This window comes from Mytilus galloprovincialis, chromosome 2 (assembly GCF_965363235.1).
Source record: "Mytilus galloprovincialis chromosome 2, xbMytGall1.hap1.1, whole genome shotgun sequence".
In the NCBI taxonomy this organism is placed as follows: Eukaryota; Metazoa; Mollusca; class Bivalvia; order Mytilida; family Mytilidae; genus Mytilus; species Mytilus galloprovincialis.
The window spans coordinates 54659668-54686495 of NC_134839.1; the positions used below are offsets into that span (position 1 = coordinate 54659668).

General features: G+C 32.3%; 1 protein-coding gene across 3 annotated transcripts in view; it reads right to left on the reverse strand.

Annotated features, from left to right (window-relative positions):
* Positions 1 to 3431: 3431 nt before the first annotated feature.
* The window catches only part of LOC143063868 (A disintegrin and metalloproteinase with thrombospondin motifs 16-like), a 43199-nt gene continuing 19802 nt past the window's right edge, over positions 3432 to 26828 (reverse strand). For 2 of the 3 annotated variants that reach the window (XM_076236283.1, XM_076236285.1), the window contains 20 exons: positions 26412 to 26507; positions 25314 to 25465; positions 24816 to 24879; positions 23190 to 23298; positions 22264 to 22400; positions 21449 to 21569; positions 20629 to 20706; positions 18978 to 19135; positions 17463 to 17601; positions 15777 to 15906; positions 15036 to 15240; positions 12885 to 13041; positions 11550 to 11678; positions 10841 to 10984; positions 9105 to 9248; positions 8214 to 8372; positions 7747 to 7896; positions 5933 to 6055; positions 4307 to 5306; positions 3432 to 3600 (listed from right to left, as the gene is read on the reverse strand). In XM_076236283.1, coding sequence (XP_076092398.1) covers positions 4309 to 5306; positions 5933 to 6055; positions 7747 to 7896; positions 8214 to 8372; positions 9105 to 9248; positions 10841 to 10984; positions 11550 to 11678; positions 12885 to 13041; positions 15036 to 15240; positions 15777 to 15906; positions 17463 to 17601; positions 18978 to 19135; positions 20629 to 20706; positions 21449 to 21569; positions 22264 to 22400; positions 23190 to 23298; positions 24816 to 24879; positions 25314 to 25465; positions 26412 to 26507 — 3393 coding nt within the window. In that variant the 3' untranslated portion in view covers positions 3432 to 3600; positions 4307 to 4308. The remainder of the gene's footprint in view (positions 3601 to 4306; positions 5307 to 5932; positions 6056 to 7746; positions 7897 to 8213; positions 8373 to 9104; positions 9249 to 10840; positions 10985 to 11549; positions 11679 to 12884; positions 13042 to 15035; positions 15241 to 15776; positions 15907 to 17462; positions 17602 to 18977; positions 19136 to 20628; positions 20707 to 21448; positions 21570 to 22263; positions 22401 to 23189; positions 23299 to 24815; positions 24880 to 25313; positions 25466 to 26411; positions 26508 to 26828) is intronic. The other variant, XM_076236284.1, reaches the window with a different exon arrangement.

The window sequence follows — 26828 nt, forward strand, 5'->3', positions numbered from 1 at the left end:
ATACACCAACGTTTCATGAGAACTGCTGAAAAAATTTTTGTGTTAATGTCTGAAAACTGGAAAATCACCCCTTTTTAATTAATAAAACCCCTTAACTCGGAAACATAAAATCTAAAATTTATAAAAATTGAAAGTTACCTCATGTTAATAGATATAAACAATTCACCAAAATTCCTTGCTTTGTGACAAGCATTTTTGAGATATTATCAGAAAACTGAAAAAAAACACCAATTTTATTGAATAAAAACCCATTACCCAGAAACTTAAAATCTAAAATTTATAAAAAAAAAAACCAAAAAGGGAGCTCACGTCAAAAGATATAAACAGTTTCCCAAAGTTTAATGCAAATGGTTAAAGAGTTTTTGAGTTGTTGACAACAGACGGACAACAATATACCATAATACGTTCCGTAAACGAGCGTATAAAAAATATAATATATTGAGTAGTAATTTAAACACATTCTAGATACATAAATTAATACTAAAAACATAGTCATAAAAAAATGGAATGCATTACAAAGGATTATATCCGTAATAAGAAATACTGATTTGTCAAAGACCGAATTATTTTAATATTTCATTTACTGTTATCTGTTTTTGTCCATTTTAATTCCTTGTTATCTGTTATGAGCCAAATCAATTTGCTGTTTTGCTGTTATTGGGACCCCCCTTGCCCCCCCTTGTTGAAGACTATAAACCCTAGTTATCACACACAAAAAATTAAGATTTTTCGAAGATATGCATTTTCATCATCCAACTTGAAAGACTGTCGTCAAGTACTTTCAGTAAAAAAGAGCTATTCGAACACACCTACTCTGTTTTTGTGATCATTAGATAGGTATTTCACTTGACCCATATATTTCACCTTTTAGTACTGTGATTTTTTTATGTTATAAAGTCAACCTGTAGCTTTGATATATAAAAATGATATAATCTGATGCGAGACAATGTATGAAGTATTCTTGATTTGTACGATATCAAGACAAAATATTCAACTCAAACACGCCCGAACATAAAAAGGTGCACTCAATTTTCTCTTTTCGATACTATTGTTACCCATTTTTTGGAACTTTTTCTTGAGTCACATAATGGAAGGGCAGACACGAAAATTACTGAAGTAATAGATTGATATGTTTTATGTCAATAGTAATTTTTTAAAAGAAATCGGAGGATGTGCATTTTCTTCATCCAACTTGAAAGATACCCATGTCGTCGACTTGATATCTGATTGTTCTGCTTAACTATATGTACTAGATAAATTGAAAACTTATGCAAATGGTGTTTTTAAAATAAAACACTTCGTAATTGACAAGAAAATTGTCGTTTTATTTGTTTCTATTAACTTTTAAATTTTTTGTCACTGTAGTAAACATTGCAGTACACATTTATGGCCTTCTTTAACAAAGAACTTCGATTCTTTTGTTCTATTTCAACCAGGTTTCCGACTGTGTACACAGCAACAAACAAGTAACAGGTGTACAACTCAAACATACTTGCAATCTTTTTTGTGAAGTTTAAGAGATCAAGGCTGAAAATTGTTGAAGTTGATTACACAAATAAGGTATTCATTATCTACAATTGTCTGACATCAGTATATTCTATTGTGTTCAGTCTTGAAAATGAATTCTTGTCTTGTATTATTTTAATTTTAGTTTCTTGTGTACAATTTGGAAATTAGTATGGCGTTCATTATCACTGAACTAGTATATATTTGTTTAGGGGCCAGCTGAGGGACACCTCCGGGTGCGGGAATTTCTCGCTACATTGAAGACCTGTTGGTGACCCTCTGCTGTTGTTTTTTATTTGGTCGGGTTGTTGTCTCTTTGACACATTCCCCATTTCCATTCTCAATTTTATTATTGTAACAAAAATGTCAAAAACAAAAATTGTGGTGAGAAATGAAAATCTCCAACAATGGGAAAAGAATATTGTAATACCAGTTTAAGTTTAATGTAGGTTAGTTAAGTAGTTGACCAAAATTTATGTTTGGAGATAACTTGCTGTGAAGTAGATCATTTATCACATTCTCAAGAACATTTCAGATATGTACTACTCTAAATCAATGAAGGCTATTATGACCTCGACTTCATTTTTCTGTGATCATGGGTAAATGTTTGTAGCATAACATCTGTACTGGCATTAGTTATAACAAACCTTTTTTTAAATTGTACGTCTTTAAATTTAGAAAAAAGAAAAAGAAAGTAAGGTTTCAACTCCCGCAGGCAAAGTTGACCTGGGTTTGGCTTATTTTTTTAAAGTCCTTTTTGGTTATATAGCTCAACTGTTTCTGTTCTTAGACATCTTTGGCTTTCCAATATTCTGCTTTCGACATTTCTGATGAAGGTAAATCTGGAAAATCATGTCTGTCGCATGAAATTTATAACATGACATAAAATATCAAACCATAGGCCGCCTCAGGCGTATATCCAAAAACACCCCATATTTCCATTTTTTTTTAAACAAACCAATAAACTTTGCTACATTAATACAACAAGAAAGAAGTAAAAGTTGCAATGAAAGTAATTTTATTCTGAAATTGTTTACACTTTATAAAGTATATCTACAAGACATTTACTACTATTTAAATTATTTTTAAAATTCATAAAAATGATTCTTGAAAAGACTGTGTAAATGGGTAGATTATGGTATGTCTTTATTTACATGCATTTGGTGATTTTGAGTTTTTTTTTTTTAAATTTTAAATCTAACTCGAGTTCTGACAATAACTTGTTCAACTAATAATCAAATTGGAATTTGGTAATACAAATTTATAACTTCTAACCACTATACCTCTGATCCCATCCATACACATGATTCAACAGTAATTCCTTAATAACCCATTCAGACGTTCATACCTTTTTAAAACTTCCCCAGCCTAACTATGATGACTGTAGGGAGTTCAATCTTGCAATTCTTGATACATGAACCTTTCCCAATGTGTTGATATAAAAATATGACAACCTTTATGTCCGTCTCGGATATATAATATGAGAAAACTGTTAAAAATTATCACAAAGAAACACTGTTTTGTCAATATTCACCTCTCAGTGTTAAATGAAAATAAAACAAGAATGTGTCCCCAGTACACAGATGCTCCATCCGCACTATCATTTTTTATGTTCAGTGGACCGTGAAAAAATGGTATAATCTCTATTTTGCAATAAAATTAGAAAGATCATATCATAGGGAACATGTTTACTAAGTTTTAAGTTGATTGGACTTCAGCTTCATCAAAAACTACCTCAACCTTAAACTGTAACCTGAAGCAGGACAGATGGACAAACGAACGAATGAAGGGACGGACGCACAGACCAGAAAACATAATGCCCATAAATGGGGCATAAAAATTGAAAGAAAGTAACAATTTTTCAGCAGGGGTGCATATTACATCGAATACAAAATGAGATTTCAATGATGGAAGTACAAGTTAAATGAATGTTAATCATAATAATTTATTGATTGATTAGCAACCGACAAAGATCTTTCTTAAGAAAACAAATAATATAAGCAAGCTGTAGAATTATATCACATATTTTGTTTTTAAACAAACAATTATTTTTTACAGTTTATTATTCAGAAGGCATCTACTGGACTCTTCACTCTGAAAAATAAAATATCACTTTCAATGTCAAGTCTTATAAACAAATAAGTAAATTATGATTTAACTGGAGGACGAGATAACAATGGAGACATTATTACTCAGTAAAACAAAAATCATGCAGTGCTACATTTAAGGTGAATCACGGAATGATACAAGTTCAGAATTTATTCTAAATAAAACAGGCCTGATGACCTATTCAATTAGTTGTTATTTTTATCAATTTGGGAAAATAACAGTCATAAGTAATCAACGTAGTAGGTTAGCATTAATTTGTGCAGATCACAACAGCTGATACCACTAGCACAGTGCTTCCTACGTTGCTATTGTCATTAACAAATCTTAACGTGTGCACACCTAACTACTTATATGTTTGTATGTCAGTTACTAGTGTAATGACCATAGTAGAACAGCAATAAAAGAGCTGTTCCTTTGCTTTTCATATGTTTTTTTTTATGTGCATGTACTGATATTGTTTTTATATTATAGCACTTTGTCTCTCATGCCAATAAAACTCCAACCTCCCACTACATTACATTAAGACACTGGACTTATCAGATTTAAAATAAAATTTAATTTTTGATGGTACAATATTTTGCAGTTTGATAAATTTCTTATAAAAACATACTTTTGTTGTTCAGCAATTTCATATCTTTCAACCTTAGCAAGGATACCTTATCTTTTATGATTAACAAGTCTTGATTATTACCTTCACATATTTTGCCTAGGTTTATTGGTTTCAAGTTTTGTCAACACTTGAAGTTCCTCGTCAAATTCATCATTATTGTTACCAGCCTCATTTTCAACCTCAATCTGGAGAGGAGTAACAGGAATCTTCTTCCAATGATGTCCTCTTTCAATTCTTTGTTTTTCAACAAATGGTTCAATTGTAGATTTAACGTACAAGATGTCTGGAGTAGATGTTCTATATAACTCAACTTTAGGGTTAATATTCGGCACATCATATTCCATTTGATTATCTGGAATAAAAGCTTTATTTGTAACTGCTTGACTTCTTTCTTTAGTGTTTTCTTGTTTAGATTTTGTAACATCAGTTTCTTGCATCTTAAATTTATCATCTTGATCCAGTTGTGTTGAATATTTAACTACAAAGTTTTTCATTTGCTGTTCATAGTTGGAATCACCTATTTGCCTACCATTTTCCTGTGTTGATTCTAACTCTGTTGTTTTTCGAGTATCATCCGTTTTCGTAATCACATTACTTGCCAATGACTTGGGTGATTCAATATATGGTTTAAGTTCTTCTTCAATCATATCAAGTTTTTCTTGGTATTTATTGGGCTTTTCCAAACTTAGTGGCTTTTCTTTTCTAATATATAACTTCTTTGGGACTGACATATGTTCTCTGGACTCCTGCAAGGTATTTTTTGCGAGATTCTTCACTGGGATTAGTTTACTAGGTGTGACCATGCCCTGGGACCTGTGTTCTTTCCCAGGAACAATTTTAGTAGGAATTTGATACCTCAGTTCTAGTGAGTTTGATTTTTCAGATAAATTCCTGCCATTCTCCTGTCCACTAGCATTTTTTATGGGCGTTTTACTGTCTTCAGCAGCTGGTTGTTTTTGAACTCTTATGGACTTGTCTAAGTAATGTGTTTGATGCTCATCTTGCACATCCTGTTTTAGCCAAGAATCTTCTTGTATTGCTTTAGGTATCAGTTCGTCTTCCCTTGTTGGCATAATTGAACCTAAAATTAGACAGATATTTAAACTATTTAAAGTGCAAATGCTAATTATGAATATTCAAATATACTGAATACAAATATAAGTATTAATTAAATATCAATAACACATAGGTTTGTTGTTATATTGGGAATATGTGTTCATGTTTACAATAATATTCAAATTATTTTAGCATTACAATAAGTCACCTTAACAAAGTTAAGAGTTTAAAGTTTCTTTGTATGATAGCACGGACTGGTCATTCGGGGTAAAAGTTTACATTGAAAATAAATTTTCATAGATTGACCATTCAAAGTTAAGTCTTAGTACAGTAAAGTTTCCCCTCCCTTCATCCCTGTGAACATGTTTTGTATAAGTTTATAATTATTGTAAACACATTACGTTTTTTCTGCAGATCTTAAAAAGAACATTTTGTAAATATTTTTTTGTGATATGAAAGGTCCTATTTCATTATTTTTTATTGTAGATATGTTTGTAAGACATGTATGCTGCAGCTGTCTTAGTGTGCTGGCAAAGTTATTTGAGGACATAATTAGATAATAAAACTTTGCTGCACTCGTCTAGGACAAAACAACATCTGAAGGTCATCATATTCATTAAAAAATCTTATTTTCAATATGATATATCATACGTTTTCTCCTGGCTCCACAAAAACCACAAAAGTTCTGACAATTTTTTTTCGCCCAATCTCCATAGTCTGTACAGGCACTTTTCCCATAATCTGCACAATCGGATAACTCGTCTTTACATGTTTCTACAAGGAAGACACATTCTATGAGTATATGGATTTCTTAAGAATAAAAAATGGATTGCAACATTTATATCAAAAAAGAAGCAAATGCAAAACCAGCTTATAGTATGATGTCAGGTGATTTGGAACTCAGACAGGGGAAAAAATAGTATTAATATTTTTGATCTATTCCTCCTAAAGTTTTCTACACAGATCCTTAAAACTACACACACTGTAGGATGAGTTGTTAAACAAAAGTAGAACCATCTTTTGTAAATTTTGAAAAATGACTGTTTCAAAGTCTGGAAAAATTAAGTGCACAACTTCAATATGTGTCAAATATTTCTCCATAATTTCAAGGTTCTAGATCTCAAGCTGTAGAAGGTGTTGGTAACACAATATAGGTACCATCATGTCCAAATATTGCTAAAAAAATCATAATAGGAGGCACACAACTTCAATATGCTTCCAATCTATCTGTGAAGTGATAACCATCTACTGGTAGGTTGAAATCAGTAGGATTTGATTCAACAAAATATCCCTTGCCCAAATATTCATCATTATTGTACTATGAGATAGTTTTAAACTTTAGGCAACCCAGCCAAAAACTTGACAATCATTTAAAGATTAGTTCTAATTACATTCAGAAAATAACACCAACATTACACATATCCCTAGTCACTTAAAAGGAGTCTTTCAACTATTAATAAAATCAAATTGATCAAAATACTGGTGGGGATTTTCAAGAATATAACAGTCCAAAAGATTGAGTTAATAAAAGTTTGTTATTACATGATATTTCAAGGTATGTCAGTCCCTAACCTAGACCTACCAGTAATTATACAATTCTATTTTAATGTATGAAACATTTATATATACTGGCCATGTAAGCCAGATCTAATAAAGAGAAATATTGAGAAATAAACTGATACGTCATGTATGCAATGAGCAGAAATTGTATATTTATTCATTAGTTACAAATGGTGTACAATTTCTAGCATGTAAGACTATGGACAACTAGTGATATACAGCTAAGAATTACAACAAACTTACCATCATAATTATAATATATATGCTGACATCTATAAAGTATCAATGACTAGCAATCTTAATAATCTACCTCCCCAATCTCATTTTGTGAAAAATGTAAATCAATAGGGTAAAATACCCTTTATTTCTCTGAATTTTTTAAAAGTGAATGATATACAGTTTAAAAGCAAGATATTCTTACTCAAATTAAACCCAAAATACACAAAAAAAAAAAAAAAAAAATTTCTTGCTCCTAGACCCAAATTTAGGTATATATGACCATCTATGTAATAATAAATAGGTGAACTCATAAAAAAATGACCCTTCAGTAATTATCAATACAAAAGAGTCTTCCAAGAAGATAATCTTGGATGGAAAAAAGAAATCAAAACTTGACTAAATATAGCTTCTGAGACTTCGACTTTATATCCAGAATATCTCATAATATGGTATGAATCCTCCATGTTCATGAGCACATAAAAAATATACATAGAAAAATGCTCTGAAAATGTTTTGCAGACTTCATTCAAATTGCAATATTCAGAGAAAATAGACAGTCATTTAAAAATTTGCATACATCAAACAATTATTTTCATAAGGACAATAATAAGATATATAAATTCATAACTAGATACATATATGTGTATTTATAAAGTTCAGATATATATTCATTCATGCCATCTTACCCTCGGAACAAAAGTGGCAGAATTTGGGACAATTAGTATGTGACCATCCTGCATACTGGGTACACACACTAGCCCCATATTCTGAACATTGTACTTTATCAGTACACACAACAGGGTCATCTACCTGTACTGTTGGAAGTGTGGTCGTTTCTGTTAAACATTGGAAGAAAAACAATAGATTTTAAAGTTTAGTAAAATCGATGGGAATGTAAAAATTTAATAACATTAGCTCAGAATGAAAAGCATGTGAAAAGTGCCGCAAAGCTTGTGAACATACTATACTAAAACTAATTTTTCAAATGAAATTTGGAACATATTTTTAAACGTAAACTTAAATGCAAATAGTGCATAAACTCTATTAACTATGAATTTTTAAAAGTTTAAACTATTTGGGAAAAAATATGTGCATTGTGATGTCACTAAACACTTGCTATGAAATACAAAAGTTATCTCAATTTAATACAAACCTTTTTTACTTAGACAAAAGTCACAATGTTTCTGGCAATTTGTTTTTGCCCATTCTCCGTAAGCTGTACACACATCGGCTCCATAGTCGGCACAGTCTGAGATCTTGTCTGCACATGTTCCCATAGACTGTGCTGCAGTTGTATGCAGAGCCTGTGTTTCTGTTCAAGAAAATAAAGTTTAGGTATTTGATGCCATTTTTTTGAGAATTATTTGATTATTGGTATATGTATTCAAAATCAGTGTTTAAACAGGTACACACCATTTTGATTAATTAAAATTTTCATCTAATTTATTCAACTTCATTTGAGGGAAAACTATCTAAATCTTTTGATGATTTTGTTGTGTAAAATGAGCATAAAGCAGGTACTTTTAAACCATTTATTTTTTTCACCAAATTGCAGATCATATGCTTGCTTTTTCTTTATCAGATGCTCCTATTTAACCTTGTACCAGAATGTCCTTCCAAAATGTAGGTAGCCTGTCGAAAAATTATTTACAACATAGTATAAAGTTGGTAATATGAAAATAGACTATTGGTTATGACCAATGTTTTTTTTCAGTTTTTCATCCTTTCAACTGTGCCTTATAGATTGACATCCACTTGCTTTTCAAACATGTCTTAAGGACCACTTTATAAGAAATTAAATCTGAACTGTCATATAAGAATCAAAATAATTCTTTCATCGATTGCTCATTTTAACATGGCTTGCCAATATATTTGTCAGTACTTTAATTCTCCCTCATGTGCAGTAAAAAGATATTAACAAGTATTATGCCTACCAGGTTAAAATGAGCATGACATGAAATAGTGTTTGTCCTCATCTCCTTGTTACATTAACAATGCAACTAAATGAATGAAACTTAACTATCAATAAAACTATCAATGTTACCTTTACAAAAGTCACAATGTTTCTGACAATTTTCTTTGGCCCAGGCCCCGTAAGCTGTACAAACATTGGCCCCATAATCAGCACAGTCAGTTATTGCATCGTTACAAGTACTTCTAGAAACAGTCGTTGCAGCTGAGTTGGTATCTGAAAAATTCAAAGTGTTTTATGGTAAAAGTTGATGTTTGGTTATAACACTAAAAACAGGTAGGTTAAAAGTTTAAGTTAAAATGAAATGTACTGTTTTAAGAAACCATGATTGTCAGGTTTCAATTTTTCGTTATACTATAATAACTGTAAGATTTCAATTATTTTGTATAATAACTGTTCATTAGAGAAGATGTAAAAAAAAGTTTCTTAATATTTTTTTGTATAAAGTTGTATTAATTCTTGTTTTCCCTTAATTTAAATTCTTCTGACGAGGCAGTTGACTTTTTTAAAACAGACTTTTTCTCCTTGGAATAGTACGACCAAGACAGATCCTCAAAACACATACAATTCAACAATTCAAACTTTTTTGTTTAGACTATTTCATATATATAATTTTACCATTAAACATTTGTGATTAGAGAAATAAAAGCTTAACACACCTAAGATGTGTACCACAAGTTCTGCAGATGCAGGATAGTTGTCACAAACTAACGTTTACTCTTTACATACAAAACCATGTCTAGTTTTTTATATATAGATTAGACCATTGGTTTTCCTGTTTGAATGGTTTTACACTAGTAATTTTTGGGGCCCTTTATAGCTTGCTGTTCAGTGTGAGACAAGGCTCAGTGTTGAAGGCCGTACCTTGACTTATAAATGTTTAATTTTAAAAATTGTTACTCGAATGGAGAGTTGTCTCATTGGCACTCATACCTCATCTTCCTATATCTATGTAGTATAAACAAGTGAAACTGCGAGCTACTGCTCACTGATGATACCCCCGCCGCAAGTGGATAATATTAATAGTGTAAAAATATGCAAGTGTTCGGTAAACAGGAAGTTGTCGAGTGATGAATCTGAAAACGCATCACACGGTATAGCTGACTTATATAAATCCTGAAACTAAATTTCAGAAATCCTTGTATTGTAGTTCCTGAGAAAAATGTGACGAAAATTTTTAACTTGGTTATCATGTGTAAAATCATACAAGTGTTCGGTAAACAGGAAGTTGTCGAGTGATGAATCTGAAAACGCATCACACGGTATAGCTGACTTATATAAATCCTGAAACCAAATTTCAGAAATCCTTGTATTGTAGTTCCTGAGAAAAATGTGACGAAAATTTTCAACTTGGCTATCATGTGTAAAATCATACAAGTGTTCGGTAAACAGGAAGTTGTCGAGTGATGAATCTGAAAACACATCACACGGTATAGCTGACTTATATAAATCCTGAAACCAAATTTCAGAAATCCTTGTATTGTAGTTCCTGAGAAAAATGTGACGAAAATTTTCAACTTGGCTATCATGTGTAAAATCAGACAAGTGTTCGGTAAACAGGAAGTTGTCAAGTGATGAATCTGAAAACGCATCACACGGTATGGCTGACATATATAAATGTTGATACCAAATTACAGAAAGGGTGGATGTGTAGTTCCTGAGAAAAATGTGACGAAAGTTTCATGGGACGGACTGACTGACGGACGGACTGACGGACGGACGGACTGACGGACTGATGGACGGACAGACAGAGGTAAAACAGTATACCCCCCCTTTTTTAAAGCGGGGGTATAAAAATAAACTCTTACCTGAACAAACTTCCACTGGGCACAGTTTACAAGTTTTCTGACAGTTCTGTTTGGCCCAATCAGCATACGCTGTACAGAGATCGTCTGCATATCCAGAACAATCAGATGAATCTTTACAGTTCCCTGATTGGGAGGGCTTAAAATCTGAAACCGAAGGTTGTCATCACTAGCAATTTAAAGTTTACAAAACACTTTCCTATTCTTTTTGATACTAGTTGTATGGGGAACTACAGTTCATTTCAATGTGTGACTTCAAATTCAGAAAAAGTGTTTATTTATTATATTGATTACCAAAATCAATTTATTCATTTCAGTAAATGCTGCAGACAATTAGTATCAAAGCTTCTAATTTTTGGCGATACCACTATTCCATCGACATGTTTGCAATAATAAAACATCTCAAATATTTCATAATTTATAGAATAATTAATAAAATTAACAGTACCAATTTTCTTGCACCAGATGCGCATTTCGACAATACATGCCTCTTCAGTGATGCTCATGGCCAAAATATTTGAAATCCAAAGCTTATATAAAAGATGAAGAGCTATAATCCAAAAAGTCCAAAAAGTATAGCCAAATCCGTGAAAGGAATCAGAGCTTTGCATGAGGGAGATACATCCATTACCGTTAATCTGTTCATAAATTATATTGGCATGATTGGTCACAAGCAGAAATATGCTAAATAGATGTGGTAAAGGTTACTTACTATCAGGATCTTTTACACAGAAACCACAGTACTCTTTACAATTAGTTTTAGACCACTGGTGATTATTAGTACACACTTCTGACCCATAGTCTGGACAATCAGCTATCTTATCTGTACATGATGATCCACCTATAAAGAGTTCAATTTATTATGACTATATATCTGCATCAAGTCTAACTTACCATTGTCTTTTTTTCTTATAGAAAATCTAGTAAAAATAAATAACACTGACATCTTGTTTTGTACAGCTCCAAAGTTTTTATGATATTTTTTTTCATGAAATGTGACACAGGAGTTATTCCAACCTCTTTAGCTAACAAAAAGATGAATTTAGATGTTCATATACAAACTGCTCAATGGATAAAACACTAAAACTTGATGAACTCTTAAGATTTCAAGTAGTCTGCAGAGTTAAAATTCTGTTTATAAACAATCTTTAACCAAGATTTGATATTGAAATTCACACACATTTGCCTTCAAGATATTTTGCTCTCCTATATACATGTACTTTGACATATTTTCTTACAAGTTATACCGTACAACATTAAACTTATTTACATAGAAATTCTAAATATGAAAATGCATGGTCTTCATTCTGTGAGAAGGAACAGGACCTTTTTTGGGACGTTGGGATCAGGAGTTTTTTTAGCTCATAATTGCGGGATTGATCCTTTCGGAATTCGGGAATTATTTTTTCGAATTTCGGGATGTTGGGTTTTTCAAATTTGGGACATCTGGATTTCATGGTTTTTTGGGGGGGATCAGGACCCCTCCAACCCCCACCCCCTCTTCTGTGGATACCAGTATTTTAGCATTGTAGAAGATCCTTCTTTTCTCTAACTGATAATGATCAACGTCTTTATATTCAATCCTTTGGATGTGTACGGATTGATCTTTTAGTCTAAGATACATAATTTTTTATATTAGTTATAATTGGCTTTGCACTAGCTTTCAGTAACTGTTAGTACTCTTAGATCTGTACTTTATGTCCTAAGTGTTTTTGTAAGTTGCTTTTGTGCTTTGTATGATTCTGATAAGTAAGCACATTGGAAAATATAACAGAAGTGGTTTTCACCTAGCATAAACAGGTAAACTTTCATTGTTTAAAAGTTAAGTGTTGAACCCTGCACTCATAAATGATTATATTCTCACAGAATCTCCATTCCATTAGAGGAGGATTATGCTGATGTGATTAGGCGTTGCTCCAATAGCTGTTTGAAGACATCAGTTCAAAATGTTATTTCGTTGTCACACATGCTACATGTATGAGTAAAAGTCAGTTTTACATCACAGAATGACAAAGGAGATCACCAAAATTTCTCAAAGCAGACTTACTTAGACTTGTGTCACATGGTTTTGCAATACACATTTCTTGTTCTCCTGGTTTCTGATTTGCTACACAATTACTGTCTGCTATTGGCTGACTGGAGTCATGTGATGCATAACATTTGACCTGTCTTGATTTTACACCTTTACTACAGGTTTTTGAGCACTACAAAAGAAAATGTTGTTGAAAGATTCTACTTCCTTGGGTTCTAAGATGAAAATTATTAAATAGCGTATTTCAGTCAAATAGGCATCAAAATTTAAAATTCAAATTAACTTAGTTTCAGTACAAATCAATAACCATCTTCATCAATTCCATTATATTTAATTAAAAAAAAAATCAAACTTCTTGAATGTATTTTTTTTAATAACTCTAAAATTGTCCAAAAAGGAAAATAATTCATATTTTTAACAAGAGTGCACAGGCTGAAATGTCTCGCCTTCTATACTATAATCATTGATATTGTGTTGATAATCCTAAGTATAAAGCTAAGCTTTATTCAAACTGTAACATAAACTTAACATTAACCAAGATAACTAAACAAAGACCAATGAACCTTGAAAATGAGGTCAAGGTCAGATGAACCATGCTAGGCAGACATGTACAGCTAACAATGCTTCTATACAACATATATAGTTGACCCATTACTTATAGTTTAAGAAAAATAGACCAAAACACAAAAACTAAACACTTTGCAATGAACCGTCAAAATAAGGTCACTGTCAAAGAAAATCTGCGGGACTGACATAAAGATCATAAAATATTTCAATATACCAAATATAGTTGACCTATGGCATATAGTATTAGATAAAAAGACCAAACTCAAAAACTTAACTTTGACCACTGAACCATGAAAATGAGGTCAAGGTCACATGACATCTGACCGCTAGACATGTACACCTTACAATCATTCCATACAACAAATATAGTAGACCTATTGCATATATAGTATGAGAAAAACAGACCAAAACACAAAAACTTAACTATAACAACTGAACCATGAAAATGAGGTCAAGGTCAGATGATACCTGCCAGTTGGACATGTACACCTTACAGTCCTTCCATACACCGAATATACTAGCCCTATTGCTTATAGTATCTGAGATATGGACTTGACCACCAAAACTTAACCTTGTTCACTGATCCATGAAATGAGGTCGGGGTCAAGTGAAAACTGTCTGACAGACATGAGGACCTTGCAAGGTATGCACATATCAAATATAGTTATCCTATTACTTATAATAAGAGAGAATTCAACATTACAAAAAATTTGAACTTTTTTTCCAAGTGGTCACTGAACCATAAAAATGAGGTCAAGGACATTGGACATGTGACTGACAGAAACTTCGTAACATGAAGCATCTATATACAAAGTATGAAGCATCCAGGTCTTCCACCTTCTAAAATATAAAGCTTTTAAGAAGTGAGCTAACGCCGCCGCCGGATCACTATCCCTATGTCGAGCTTTCTGTAACAAAAGTTGCAGGCTCGACAAAAACTATATATTTAAAAACAAATGAAAATGGATCTAATTAACTTAAATTTTTTTCTAAAATGTTTATTTACTCAAGACTTGAATGATTAGGACTCGGAATAGAATGAACTCTCGAGTTAATTATCATTTAAGAAAAAGTGATACACAAGTTAATTTGAGTTATTTCCCCTTTTCCTGTATTGATTTGTCTAATGGAATAACATGTAGATGTCATTTGGCTGCTTAACGACCAACGACACCTTCCTAAAATGCAATACAATAGGAAGGATATGAGAGTTGGTAAACAAGGATTTTAAAAATATTTGGATGCATTAAATATTCGAACACAAACAACAAAAAATTAAAGACAAGATTAGGCTCCTCCTTGCATATTTTTTTCTTTGTTTTGGACAGAAGGGTATTTCAATACAAATAAGAAAAACATTCATAGCTAGACTTGAAGATGAAAGAAACTGTATTAAAGAGTAGATAAATAAATAATGGAATTTCTTTTTGCTATAAACTTGAGGATTTTTATATATCATAAAATTATTCCCCTTGTTAAAATTTGTTTGTAAAGAAGATCAGAATTAATGATAAGAATCCCACCTAAAAATAACCTTTACAGAAAATCATGCATTTTATCATTTCTGAAATTTTCCATAATCATATAAGGTAGACTTACACAAGACCAATCTGTAGCCTTCCATACCCCTGGACAAGGTGTTATATTACAGGATTTGGAAGTCTGTGGCTTTCTTTGTCCTCTACAGTGACTTTCAGCTACAGGAGTGTGACTTCCATGTTGTAACACTGCACACTGAACTGTACGATGTGTTATACCACCTCCACATGTTCTTGAACAAGATTCCCAATTACCAACAGACCAACTGTTAAAAGACATTTTATATTTACTATAGTTGGCATATGATTTTATATTTTTTTTCTATTTCACAAATTTCATAATGCTCCAAACTTAACAAAACTTTTTGAAGATATTAACTGGCATACATATATCTGTAATTTGACTTTTGAATTCTAAAAATGGTGGTGGGTGACATCCAAAATATGCAAATTTTCTTTGATGTAATTAAATGAAAACTGAAGGTAGCCTGGTAAATGAAAAAACAAATATACAAATTTAAGTAATATGGAAAAATCATATCTGTATGATTTGAGACTTATAAATATGGTATTTGACGATTTTTGTTTTAATGATTTTAAACTTTTATATGCTGTTTGTTGCCTTCACGATGTCTTTCAATTAATTTTGTTGATGTGTTGATGTTTCAAAAATGAATCAGCCTCAACTTACCCAGGAGGACAAGGATAATGAATCAGCCTCAACTTACCCAGGAGGACAAGGATAATGAATCAGCCTCAACTTACCCAGGAGGACAAGGATAATGAATCAGCCTCAACTTACCCAGGAGGACAAGGATTGCCATTACATGCTTCTGGTGACTCAGAAGGCTTACTGAATAAATTACAATGGAAGTCATCAGCTGGCTGGTTATTGTTAACCTGTACACAAGTTACCACTGGTATTGAATGTCCTGTAAATATAAAATACTGGGGTATGCAATAAGAACGTATCAGTGTTTCATGACTATTTTCTTTTTGAACCAGAATTATATTTTTTAAAGTACATAAAAAATATTTGCCTATTTTTTTTAGGCACATGGAAGCTACTTTTGACTTAACTCCAAAAATAAATTCATTTCAATGCTTTAACACATCTAAAAAACTAATCAAAATATGAATTCAACTGTGATATAAACATATTTTTTTTCAACAAATATAACATACAGTGTAAAAAAACAAATTTGTGCACAAAGTTCATAAAACTATTGTCCATGCCCCATGCAAGAATCAAGATAAAATGTTGTTGTTTTCTCATCAAAACATTTTTTTCTTCACAAGATTAAACATTTACATTGAAAAAATTCAAAAGTTGTAAATTGGTTCCAAAGCCTAACCTATAAAATAAATTGTACCTATACACCATCAAACGACCAATTCACAGATTCACAATATACAATCAAGTAGATGTGGTATGATTGCCAAAAGACAACTATCACCCAGTGACCAAAGGATGTTTGAATTGTTTAACACTATTCATTTTAGGGTCCTTCATATCTTGCTGTTCGATGTAAGCCAAGGCTCTGTGTTGAGGGTTGTACTTTGACTATTAATGGTTTACTTTTCACACATTGTGATTTGGATGAAGAGTTGTCTCATTGGCACTCAAACCACATCTTTCTATGTAATGTAACTTGCTGTCTACAAAATGTCTTGAAAGAGTCTTTGTGACTGGTAGAAAGGATGGTGTCTCAAAAAAGGTTAAACAAGAATGTGTCCAAAGTACACGGATGCCCCACTCGCACTATCCTTTTCCATGTTCCATGGACCGTGAAATTGGGTAATAATCTAATTTGGCATTAAAATTAGAAAGATTATACTATAGAGAACATATGTACTAAGTTTCAAGTTGATTGGACTTCAATTTCATCAAAAACTACCTTGACCAAAAACTTTAACCTGAAACGAACATATGCAGGAACAGAGCCACAGACCAGAAAACATAATGCCCCTCTACTATCATAGGTGGGGCATAAAAAATATCAGGAACCTTACTGTCAATTCAGAAATTATTGCGATGATTTTATTATTGTGAAAAATGCGACAGGGTTATATCGCAAAAATTTCAACTCGCATTTTGATATGAATTAAACAGGTCTTTTCCTCAATATTGCCAAAACTGAAATTGCATTTTTAGTCTAAATCGCAATAATAAATGCACGCAATAATTTCTGAATTTACTGTACACAACAGCCCAAGTGAATTTTGCTTTTTTCCACCTGCCCACCCGTGCCCACTCTAGCTATAATCTATTTTTTTGTAAAAATATTGATTACAAATGCCTATCTGCTTTTTTCAAGTGATTGTACTTGCAAGTCTTTAGATTAAACAAAAGAAATTGCAAGGTAGAAATTTTGTCCACCCGGTGCCCACTCACATGGTGGTCTGATGGACAAACCAAACTCCACCCGAGCTGTAGTGTATATCAAATCTTACAAAATGTTACTACATTTTAGTAAGCATTAATTACCATGGCCACAAGTCTGACTACAGGATCCCGGCGTTTTGGTCCATTTATAATTAGATCGTGAACCACCAGATGGCGTGTAGTATGTAAAGGTTACATCTGGACTAGTTCCTACATATCCTGATCCATAATCTCTCCAGACCTACAAATAAAGACAATACATGAGGAACACTTTTATGCACTACTGCTAAAAACTTAGAAGTTATTTTCTTATAAATCTGTCAAAGAACCATCAATTGGTAATAAAATGAGTATGGTGTAAAGGGGAATGGGATATGGTGTAAAGAGGATTGGGGTGCAGTGTAAAGACAATGGGGAATAGTGTATGATGCAATTAAGGATAAAGGCATCATGGGGAACATTAAATAATGTTTTCTAACTATTGAACAGAATAAGTTTGGTATAGGTAACATTTGGCCTTTATAGTCCATTAAGTTAAACAATGATTGAACTGGATGAAAATAGACGCAAGACTCTGGTAAATGAAATAGTAATATAATTTTTGTATAGTGTTTATAATACTAATTAAGAGTTTATATTTACCACACAAATAGGCCAAAAAGTAGAGATTACGGTGGAATTAAACAATATTGTTTAGATTTCAACCAAACTTTTACAATTTGGAGTTTAGTATAGTGTTCATTATATTGTATTGTATTTCATTGTATTGCATTGTGTTTAAAATGTATAATTGTTTGTTTGCATTGCTTGACCCTTATGGGTGTAATTTTGCAATAAAGATTATTATCACTGAACTAGTATATATATATTTGTTTAGGGGCCAGCAGAAGGATGCCTGCAAGTGCGGGAATTTCTCGCTGCATTGAAGACCTGTTGGTGACCTTCTGCTGTTGTCTGTTCTATGGTCGGGTTGTTGTCTCTTTGACACATTCCCCATTTCCATTCTTAACTTTAGGAAAATTTAGAGTGCAGGCATTGACAGGCTCCGTGCCATACACTGACCTATAATGGTTTACTTTTTTTAAATTGTTCTTTGGATGGAGAGTTGTCTCATTGGCTCTCACACCACATCTTCCTATATCTATTGACAAACTAAATGTTCAAGGCATATATGTAAAATGTTATAACAACATTTATAGTAAAAGATATTTTTTGTCAAAGCATGCACTATATGCTTCCCTTCCCAAAAAATAAATTCATACTTTTCTTCATTCTCATTTTCGTAGATGTCATATTAAGAAATCAAGTTCTTAATTCCAACAAAGAGATATATATCCTATAGTCATTGTATAAGCTATGATCCATTGTAATATTGGTCAATAAATCCTAATTTGAAAATGAAGCTAGAAATAGAAGCCATTTTAGTGCCTTATGGAGCCTACTCCTATGTCATTCTGCATTTTTTAAAATTTTGAATAATCAATTGTACAATATCCTTCACGTATGATTTGATGAGGTTGTAGGGAATAGTGCATAGCATATAGTGTAAAGTGGAGTGTAATAAGGAATGGTGTAACATGGAAATTTACACAGATCATGGAGTGATAAATTAGTTACCTGTGCCTCAACATTAGCAGGTAATGGGCCATTTATTTCTATCTTTTCTGGACCTTGTCTTCTGTACTTTGCAATAACACCACTGCCTGAATATGTCCCTGAACTGGACTGAGAGTTTCCATCCTGACTGAAGAGTCTTTTTCCATTAACTTGTACACCTGTAAAAACACACAGGTATAGTTCAGTATGAGGAAAATTCAGCTACACTTTACCATAACAGAAAATAATCATTCTAATGCAACATTGTTTGTAGCGTTCATTTTGATTGGATATTGTCACCAATTGTAATGGCATAAAAGTGCAGACGGCGTATGACAGATTTTAAAAGTTTGGTTTGAAAATGTTTCATGTTAGTTTGATAGAAGGGAGATAACAATATTGTATTTTAAGCTCTGAAACTAAGTTGGAAATTATGACTTTCTCTGTTTTAATGGCCAGGGTTTATTTCTTAATACTTTTTTTACAATTAAAAAGAGAAACCATGTTACACAGTTAGCATCCTTGTTATGCCAAGTATCAGAAAACAGGAAGTAAGAGTCTGACAAATCATAAAAGTGTGCACATGTTACATGTTGCCAACTCCCTCTTGTGATGTTGATCTTTAATGGAATTGGCTATTATGTTAAGGTCCGTTCTGGACATAGATATCTTCAACTGTTTCAGTTCTTATACAACCTTGAGCATTCCTGATGAAGGTAAATCCAGAAAAAAACACTTATAACTGCCATCCGGTACTACTTGAGAAATTAGTATTTGAAGAATTCTTTTTAAACATCTGCCAACATATCATAAACGAACATTATAAAATTGAAAGTATAATTTGTAAAAAAAAAAAAAAATCGTCTTACTATTGTAATACCTCAGAAAAACACAGGCTTCTATTAATTTTTTAAATTAAAAAACACCAAAAGAAATAATTTTGTAAAATAAAGGAAGAAAAGATTTTAAAAACTGTCAAAGTCCCACTTAACCAAGGAAATTCATGACAGAGATACTGCTAAAATGCACGAGCTAATTGTATGTATTATGCAGCAACTTCAATCAATATAATTTTTTTATTTTTCAATACATGTATATTCTATGCATTATTCATTTTCTTAATTGGCGTATAAATATTTGCATACGCCTAGAGTAATTTGGTTTTCCATACATATATATCTTTCTATTTAGCGCCTTTTCTCATGTCGTGAAAAACTCAATAATCAGATCGACAAGTATATTTTGCATACATACCAATAGTGTTCTCTTTTTCTGATTGAACATTTTTGTATTTGTAGATATTCTACCATTTTTCTGAGCTTTGGAGACCATGATGTACAGAATTGTTTTAATTTATTATTAAACTGATCAGTGCAATTTCTTATCCCACATTGTTTTTTGTTTTATTTACACATTATTAAGACAATCTTTATGTTCGTATGAGCATAGCGAAGGAGAATTAAATTATGTTTACAACCAGGAGCACCTGAGATCACCCCTAGTTTTTGGTGGGCTTCATATTGATTAGTCTTCATTTTTCTATGTTGTTTCCTGTGTACTATTATTTGTCTGTTTGTCTTATTCTTTTTTAGCCATAGTTTTGTGAGTTTATTTTTGATCTATGAGTTTGACTGTCCCTCTGGTATCTTTCAGCCCTCTTTTATATACTTACTTAGGTGGCAGAACTGGTTTAAATTTGTGATAACAATGCCTGTAGCTCCTTTTGGTACAGTTACAAATGTAACATATTCTGTAATACAAATTTAATGTTAGTCATACATGAATTTAAAACACACATCAAATATTTTTTAGTAAGAAATAAAAAAAATAGGTATACCGGTAATTAAACCATCTAATCATATCATTGCTGATATGAAGATAGAGCTTCCACAACTGCAACAAGTGTGTTACGATATTTCTCCACTAGAGACAGTTCAATTTTAATATTTAAAGCGCGAGGCTTGCCATGCTTTTTAAATAATTAAAATTTAACTGTCGAGAGTGGAGAAATATCGTAACACACTTGTTGCAGTTGTGGAAGCTCTATCTTCATATCACAATAAGACGTCACAATAGAAAAATTCAGAAGAAACCAAGAAAATTTAACGTCACAATTAAATGTCGACCTACCGAGAACAGATTTTTCACTGGTGAGAAGAATATTTTTCTAACATCAATCAAGAAATGTGAAAATAGCGCAAAAATTAGAGAAATGTAGATATCTCAATATTTCTATCTGACTTGATCTATTTGTTGGTCACTTAAGGAAAGTTCTTAAAAACTGTACTTGAACATTAATCGCTATTCTATGAAAAAATGTACAAGAAGGTTGGACACCACATGATATTTCTTTCTGTTGGTAATAGGTCATACGTGAGGTAGCAAATACAATTGTTTCCAATTAAAACAAAAATATAGGTGGAAGAGAATATAGAAACACTGTTGCCCTCATGTTCTACCAGGTTTTCCCTTTCCATTATATCCTTACTTACTATTAGCAGTTCCTTCTTTGTAATGACCTCTGTGTTCCTGACAAGTATTCCCATTACCATTACACACGCCACATTTGTCAAATTGTAGGCCTGATTTGTGGTGTCCATCACAACCAAACTCCTAAAACATATTGGAAATATAAGAATAGAATGATAAATTTTGCCTAAGGATGTACTTAGGTGAGGTTTAGGAATTTGTGCTAGATGTTCAAACTCCTTGTTTTTTTCCCCTACGATACAGGGGAAAATATTTTGCCAAATAACACCACTTTTTCAAGACTTCAATAGCTCATAAAAGGTTATTTTCCAAATTAAGAGGGGGCAGGCCGCCTTTTGTGGGAAAAAATTGGTTGAATATATAGGGAATCACTGAAGCTGGAGCAGGGCCCCTCTTAGGCAGTCAGCATGTTCCCTCCCCCTTACAAAAATTTCTGTATCTGGCAATATCACACAGAGTTTGGTAAAAGTAAAAATGTTTATTAAACAGAAGACTACATTAACAAGCCAAAACTTCACCAAAACTCAGTTAATTAATGCGTCAGTGACTTCATCTTTTAACCCCATAATATTGTTCATGGTTTAAGATTTTTTTTTCAAAAGGAATGTTATATGATGTCTAGATGCATGGTCAATATTCATCATATATCGTTATATCGTTTTATCGTAACGACCCTGCATACACAAAGTATCCAGTTTAAAGAATCGACTAACAGAAGATATACCAGACGTTGGTTCACTTGTGTTTAATTATTCAATTCATCATGTAATAAGCTTAATTTGAATTTGTCATAGAAGATCATCAACATGATACAAACCTCACACTTCCCATTTATACATCTTCCTAATTCAGATTGACCTTGACATTCTGTTCCATCCTGGTATATTTGACTTCCTCTTGGTACAGCAATATGGCCACCAGCATAGCGACACAACAATTGACAGGCATGGAGCCCTGTAGAAAAATAGTGATTTGCTGTAGAAATATGTCTTTGGTGTAAGTAACATGACTAAATATTGTAATCAATTCAGTGAAAAATTATATGGATACTTTTTAAATGTGCAGAGTGCATTTTTTCAATCAGATTTTGATAGTTTTTTATTCAAGTCAAAAGAAAGATAACTTGTGTTTGCAATGTTTTTCAGCAGAAAAATATAAGAGTTTTACTGAATCAGGTAGACCAGGCAGGACTCATCTTCAGCTGTTTGAATATTGTATCTCGGTAAACCAGGATTGGTTGGACAAAGAGTGAACACAAATCATATCTTTTAACACATTACATTATCATTAATGACAAGGTAGAATGATTTCTTAATTAATCATTTTTGTGTTGTACGTTAGTTTTAGTAAAAAAAAAATCTGTGTTTCTTAATTTTTTGGAAGAATAAATGTATTTATATTTTGATATTTAGCTGAATTTTGTCTCTGAATGACCTTAGATCTGCTCCGAGTAACCTTCTGAAATCGATCAACAATCAAATATTAATTTTGAGTCAAATTTTACAAATTGTGTTGCCAAAGTTTACATGAACTTGTGTGATTTTTGCATACTGGACAACAAATTTGAATTCAAGTGTAAAAATGTCTATTTACTTTGACTGTGATACAGAAAATGTTTGTGTCTTTGGATTTGATATCCTCATTTTTTGGCAATTTTCAAAATTTCATCCTATCACACCCCCCCCCCCCCAAAAAAAATCAAAAGGTAGCTCCCTAAAGTTAACCTTGACCTTTCTTACAAACCTGATGAGGAAGCATATGGTAACCAATGGTACATTTGATGATTGTAAGACACACTGTCTGTGGCAGCACATTGTTCTTCTTTTAATTTATACTGACTTGTCTGACATGTCTAAAAACAAAAGTTAAGTTAGAATACATCTTATTTTTTTATACCCTATAATAGCTTTCACTGACAGATGGTGCACACTAACCTTACATATAAACTTACATCACTATTCAAGAGCCCCAAACTCCTATCAAATATATTTTTATTTTATCTAAAACAATAGAATTATCTCCCTTTAATCAACTCTTTATAAACTATATATATACTCCACTTCAAAAAAGTGAAATCCATCAACCAATCAACTTACTATCAGCTGTTGTTACAACGACAGACAGATATCTTTCTATATACAAGACAAACAAGAATGTGTCCTGAGTACATGGATGCCCATTTGCACTATCATTTTCTATGTTCAGTGGACCCTGAAATTGGGGTAAAAACTCTAATTTGGCATTAAAATTAGAAAGATCATATCATAGGGAACATTGTACCAAGTTTGAAGACGATTGGATTTCAAATTCATCAAAAACTACCTTCACAAAAAAATTTAACTTGAAGCAGGACAGACAGACGGACGAATGGACGCACAGACCAGAAAAAATAACGCCCCTCTACTATTGTAGGTGGACATAAAAACAGTGTAAACAGTCATTTTTAGAATTAATCAAACAAGTGAATCTATACTGCTAAAAAATTAGCAAAAAAATTTAAAAGCTAGATATATTTACATATGATATGAACTTGCATATAACATCATATTTACTTGTACATGTTTGTACCAGGATGTGATATTTTGTTTTGATAAATACTTTACTTTTTCCCCAGAATTAAAACAAGACTGCACACGCTGAAATGTCTCGCCTTCTATACTAATCATTGATATTATGTTGATAGTCCTAAGTATAAAGCTAAGCTTTATTACAATTGCCACATAAACTTAAAATTAACCAAGATAACTAAACAAAGACCAATGAACCTTGAAAATGAGGTCAAGGTCAGATGAACCATGCGAGGCAGACATGTACAGCTAACAATGCTTCTATACAACATATATAGTTGACCTAATACTTATAGTTTAAGATAAATAGACCAAAACACAAAAACTTAACACTGTGCAATGAACCGTGAAAATGAGGTCACAGTCAAATAAAACCTGCACAACTAACACCACCAAAACTTAACCTTGTTCACTGATCCATGAAATGAGGTCGAGGTCAAGTGAAAACTGTCTGACAGACATGAGGACCTTGCAAGGTACGCACATATCAAATATAGTTATCCTATTACTTATAATAAGAGAGAATTCAACATTACAAAAAGTCTGAACTTTTTTTTCAAGTGGTCACTGAACCATGAAAATGAGGTCAAGGACATTGGACATGTAACTGACAGAAACTTCGTAACATGAGACATCTATATACAAAGTATGAAGCATCCAGGTCTTCCACCCTTTTAAAATATAAAGCTTTTAAGAAGTTAGCTAACACCGCCGCCGCCGGATCACTATCCCTATGTCGAGCTTTCTGCAACAAAAGTTGCAGGCTCGACAAAAAAATAATAAGATAATATAGTTCAGTTACCTGTACATTACACAGCATTGCCATAATTCCTTCACCTTGGCAATCGCTACCTCCATACCTTGGTCTACAAAAAAAACAATTGTAAAAATTAATCTCTTGTTATTTGGCTCGATCTTCATTAAGTGCAATAAAATAAACAGCATGATACCCTGGCCTTTAAAAGCTGACCATACAGAATTAGTTATGCTCATTGTTGAATGCTGTATAATGACTAGGTCTATGGTGGATAGCTGTCACCTTTGCATCATACCAAACATAAAAATTCCTAGATAGATGTTGATAAATTTAGGCCTTTGTATTAGAGTTGAAATAATATAGTATGCAAATCAAGTGTTTAAATGCCTTGTTTGGATACTTTGTTTGGTTGTTTGCTCAGACACTGTAATTAAGATTGACACTTTAATTCAATGGGTAGGTGGAGTAACTATAATCAAAGGTTTAATTGGTCAATGAATTGCATGCTTTTTTAATTCAACTCTAAAGCCCCAATCTACTTACTCTGGATTGCTACATTTTCTAGTTCTTGTTTTGACACCACCTCCACATGTCCTGGAACATACTGTCCATTTGTTTGACCAGGACGACCAACCACCATTGATAGGTCCAGGTGACCCTGATCCCATGGCAACACATTCACCATCTAAACACCACTGAAAGAATGATATTTAATATAATAATGCTTTTGTTTAAATTCTGTTTTACTTGATGATAATGAGGTTAGGTTAACTTCTTAGTATTTCAACATTTAATTTTTCCTAATAATAAAGATTTCCACAAAGGCCAAATAAAAATATATGTGGTTCCAGTTAACCCTACCTGCCCTACTTTTTAGTCTTAATAATAGCCTACCCCAAAGATTTTTTTGTCATTTTTCATTAAGCACTGTTAAAGTCAGAATGTTGCTCCCATAGACTCAATGTAAAAATAAAACATAAAACAAAAAAAAATCCCTACCGACCTACCCTAATTTTTTTAAAGATGTAACTGGAACCACACATACTTTTTTATTTGGCCAAAGTAAAAAAAATAATTTCAGAATGACCTGTAATGAAATTGCACTGTGTACCCAAATTGACCCAAGCAGCAAAAATAGCAACGGAAATCTTACAAGTTTTCCTACAGACTTAACAATTTGTTATTACATGATTTTACATTATGCACGTCTCTCAACATAGCTTAATTTATTTAATTATACACAAAAAGTTTGAAGTATATGTCAATTGATATAATAGTTTTCACTCCAAAACGTAAAATCTACGGAAACGTTGCCGTCACATCAACCAGGTGATCATGTTTCATGTGAATGTAATCATACATGTAAAAAATCAAGGGCACTGTGATCTGTTCAAAAACACAGTGTTAAAAGGCATTAGTGCTGATAACAAAGCACTAACGTGACTAAAACCAGCTAGGGAGCAAATGGTAGATAAATCTTTGTTGTAAGCTTCCACAATCTATATTTTTTCAATTCCTGATGAAAAAGTATTACAATTTTTTCAGTTTTTCTCACAATTAACTAAATAAATTTTACTACAATTATAAATATTAATAAAACTTTGACAATGGATATTTTTTTTTCAGCTGTTACAACCATACCTTTCTGTTTCCACATTCTGTACCATCTACCAGTGGTGAGCTATAACTAACACAATCGTTGTTACTGTTACGACACTTCAGCACACGACAGTCAACCTGTTTATGCAAATGAGACATGCTAAATATATGCATCACAAATAATTCACAAAAGTTTATATAATTGATTATTTTCAGAAATAAGAGTGTCATCAATGGGTCAACCATTACCAATGCCTATATCTTGTTACATTGGTTATGCTTGATAAGAAGTTGGTCAAACTGAATGATTAACTATGGCATGGCTATCATTTTGAAAAAAATATAGAGTTTAGGTTTTTACTCATTGGTGAAGGTCATTCAGTGACCTAATAGTTGCTTACATCCACACCGTTTGCACTCAGGTGAATAGTTGCCTCATTGACAAGCATACCACTTCTC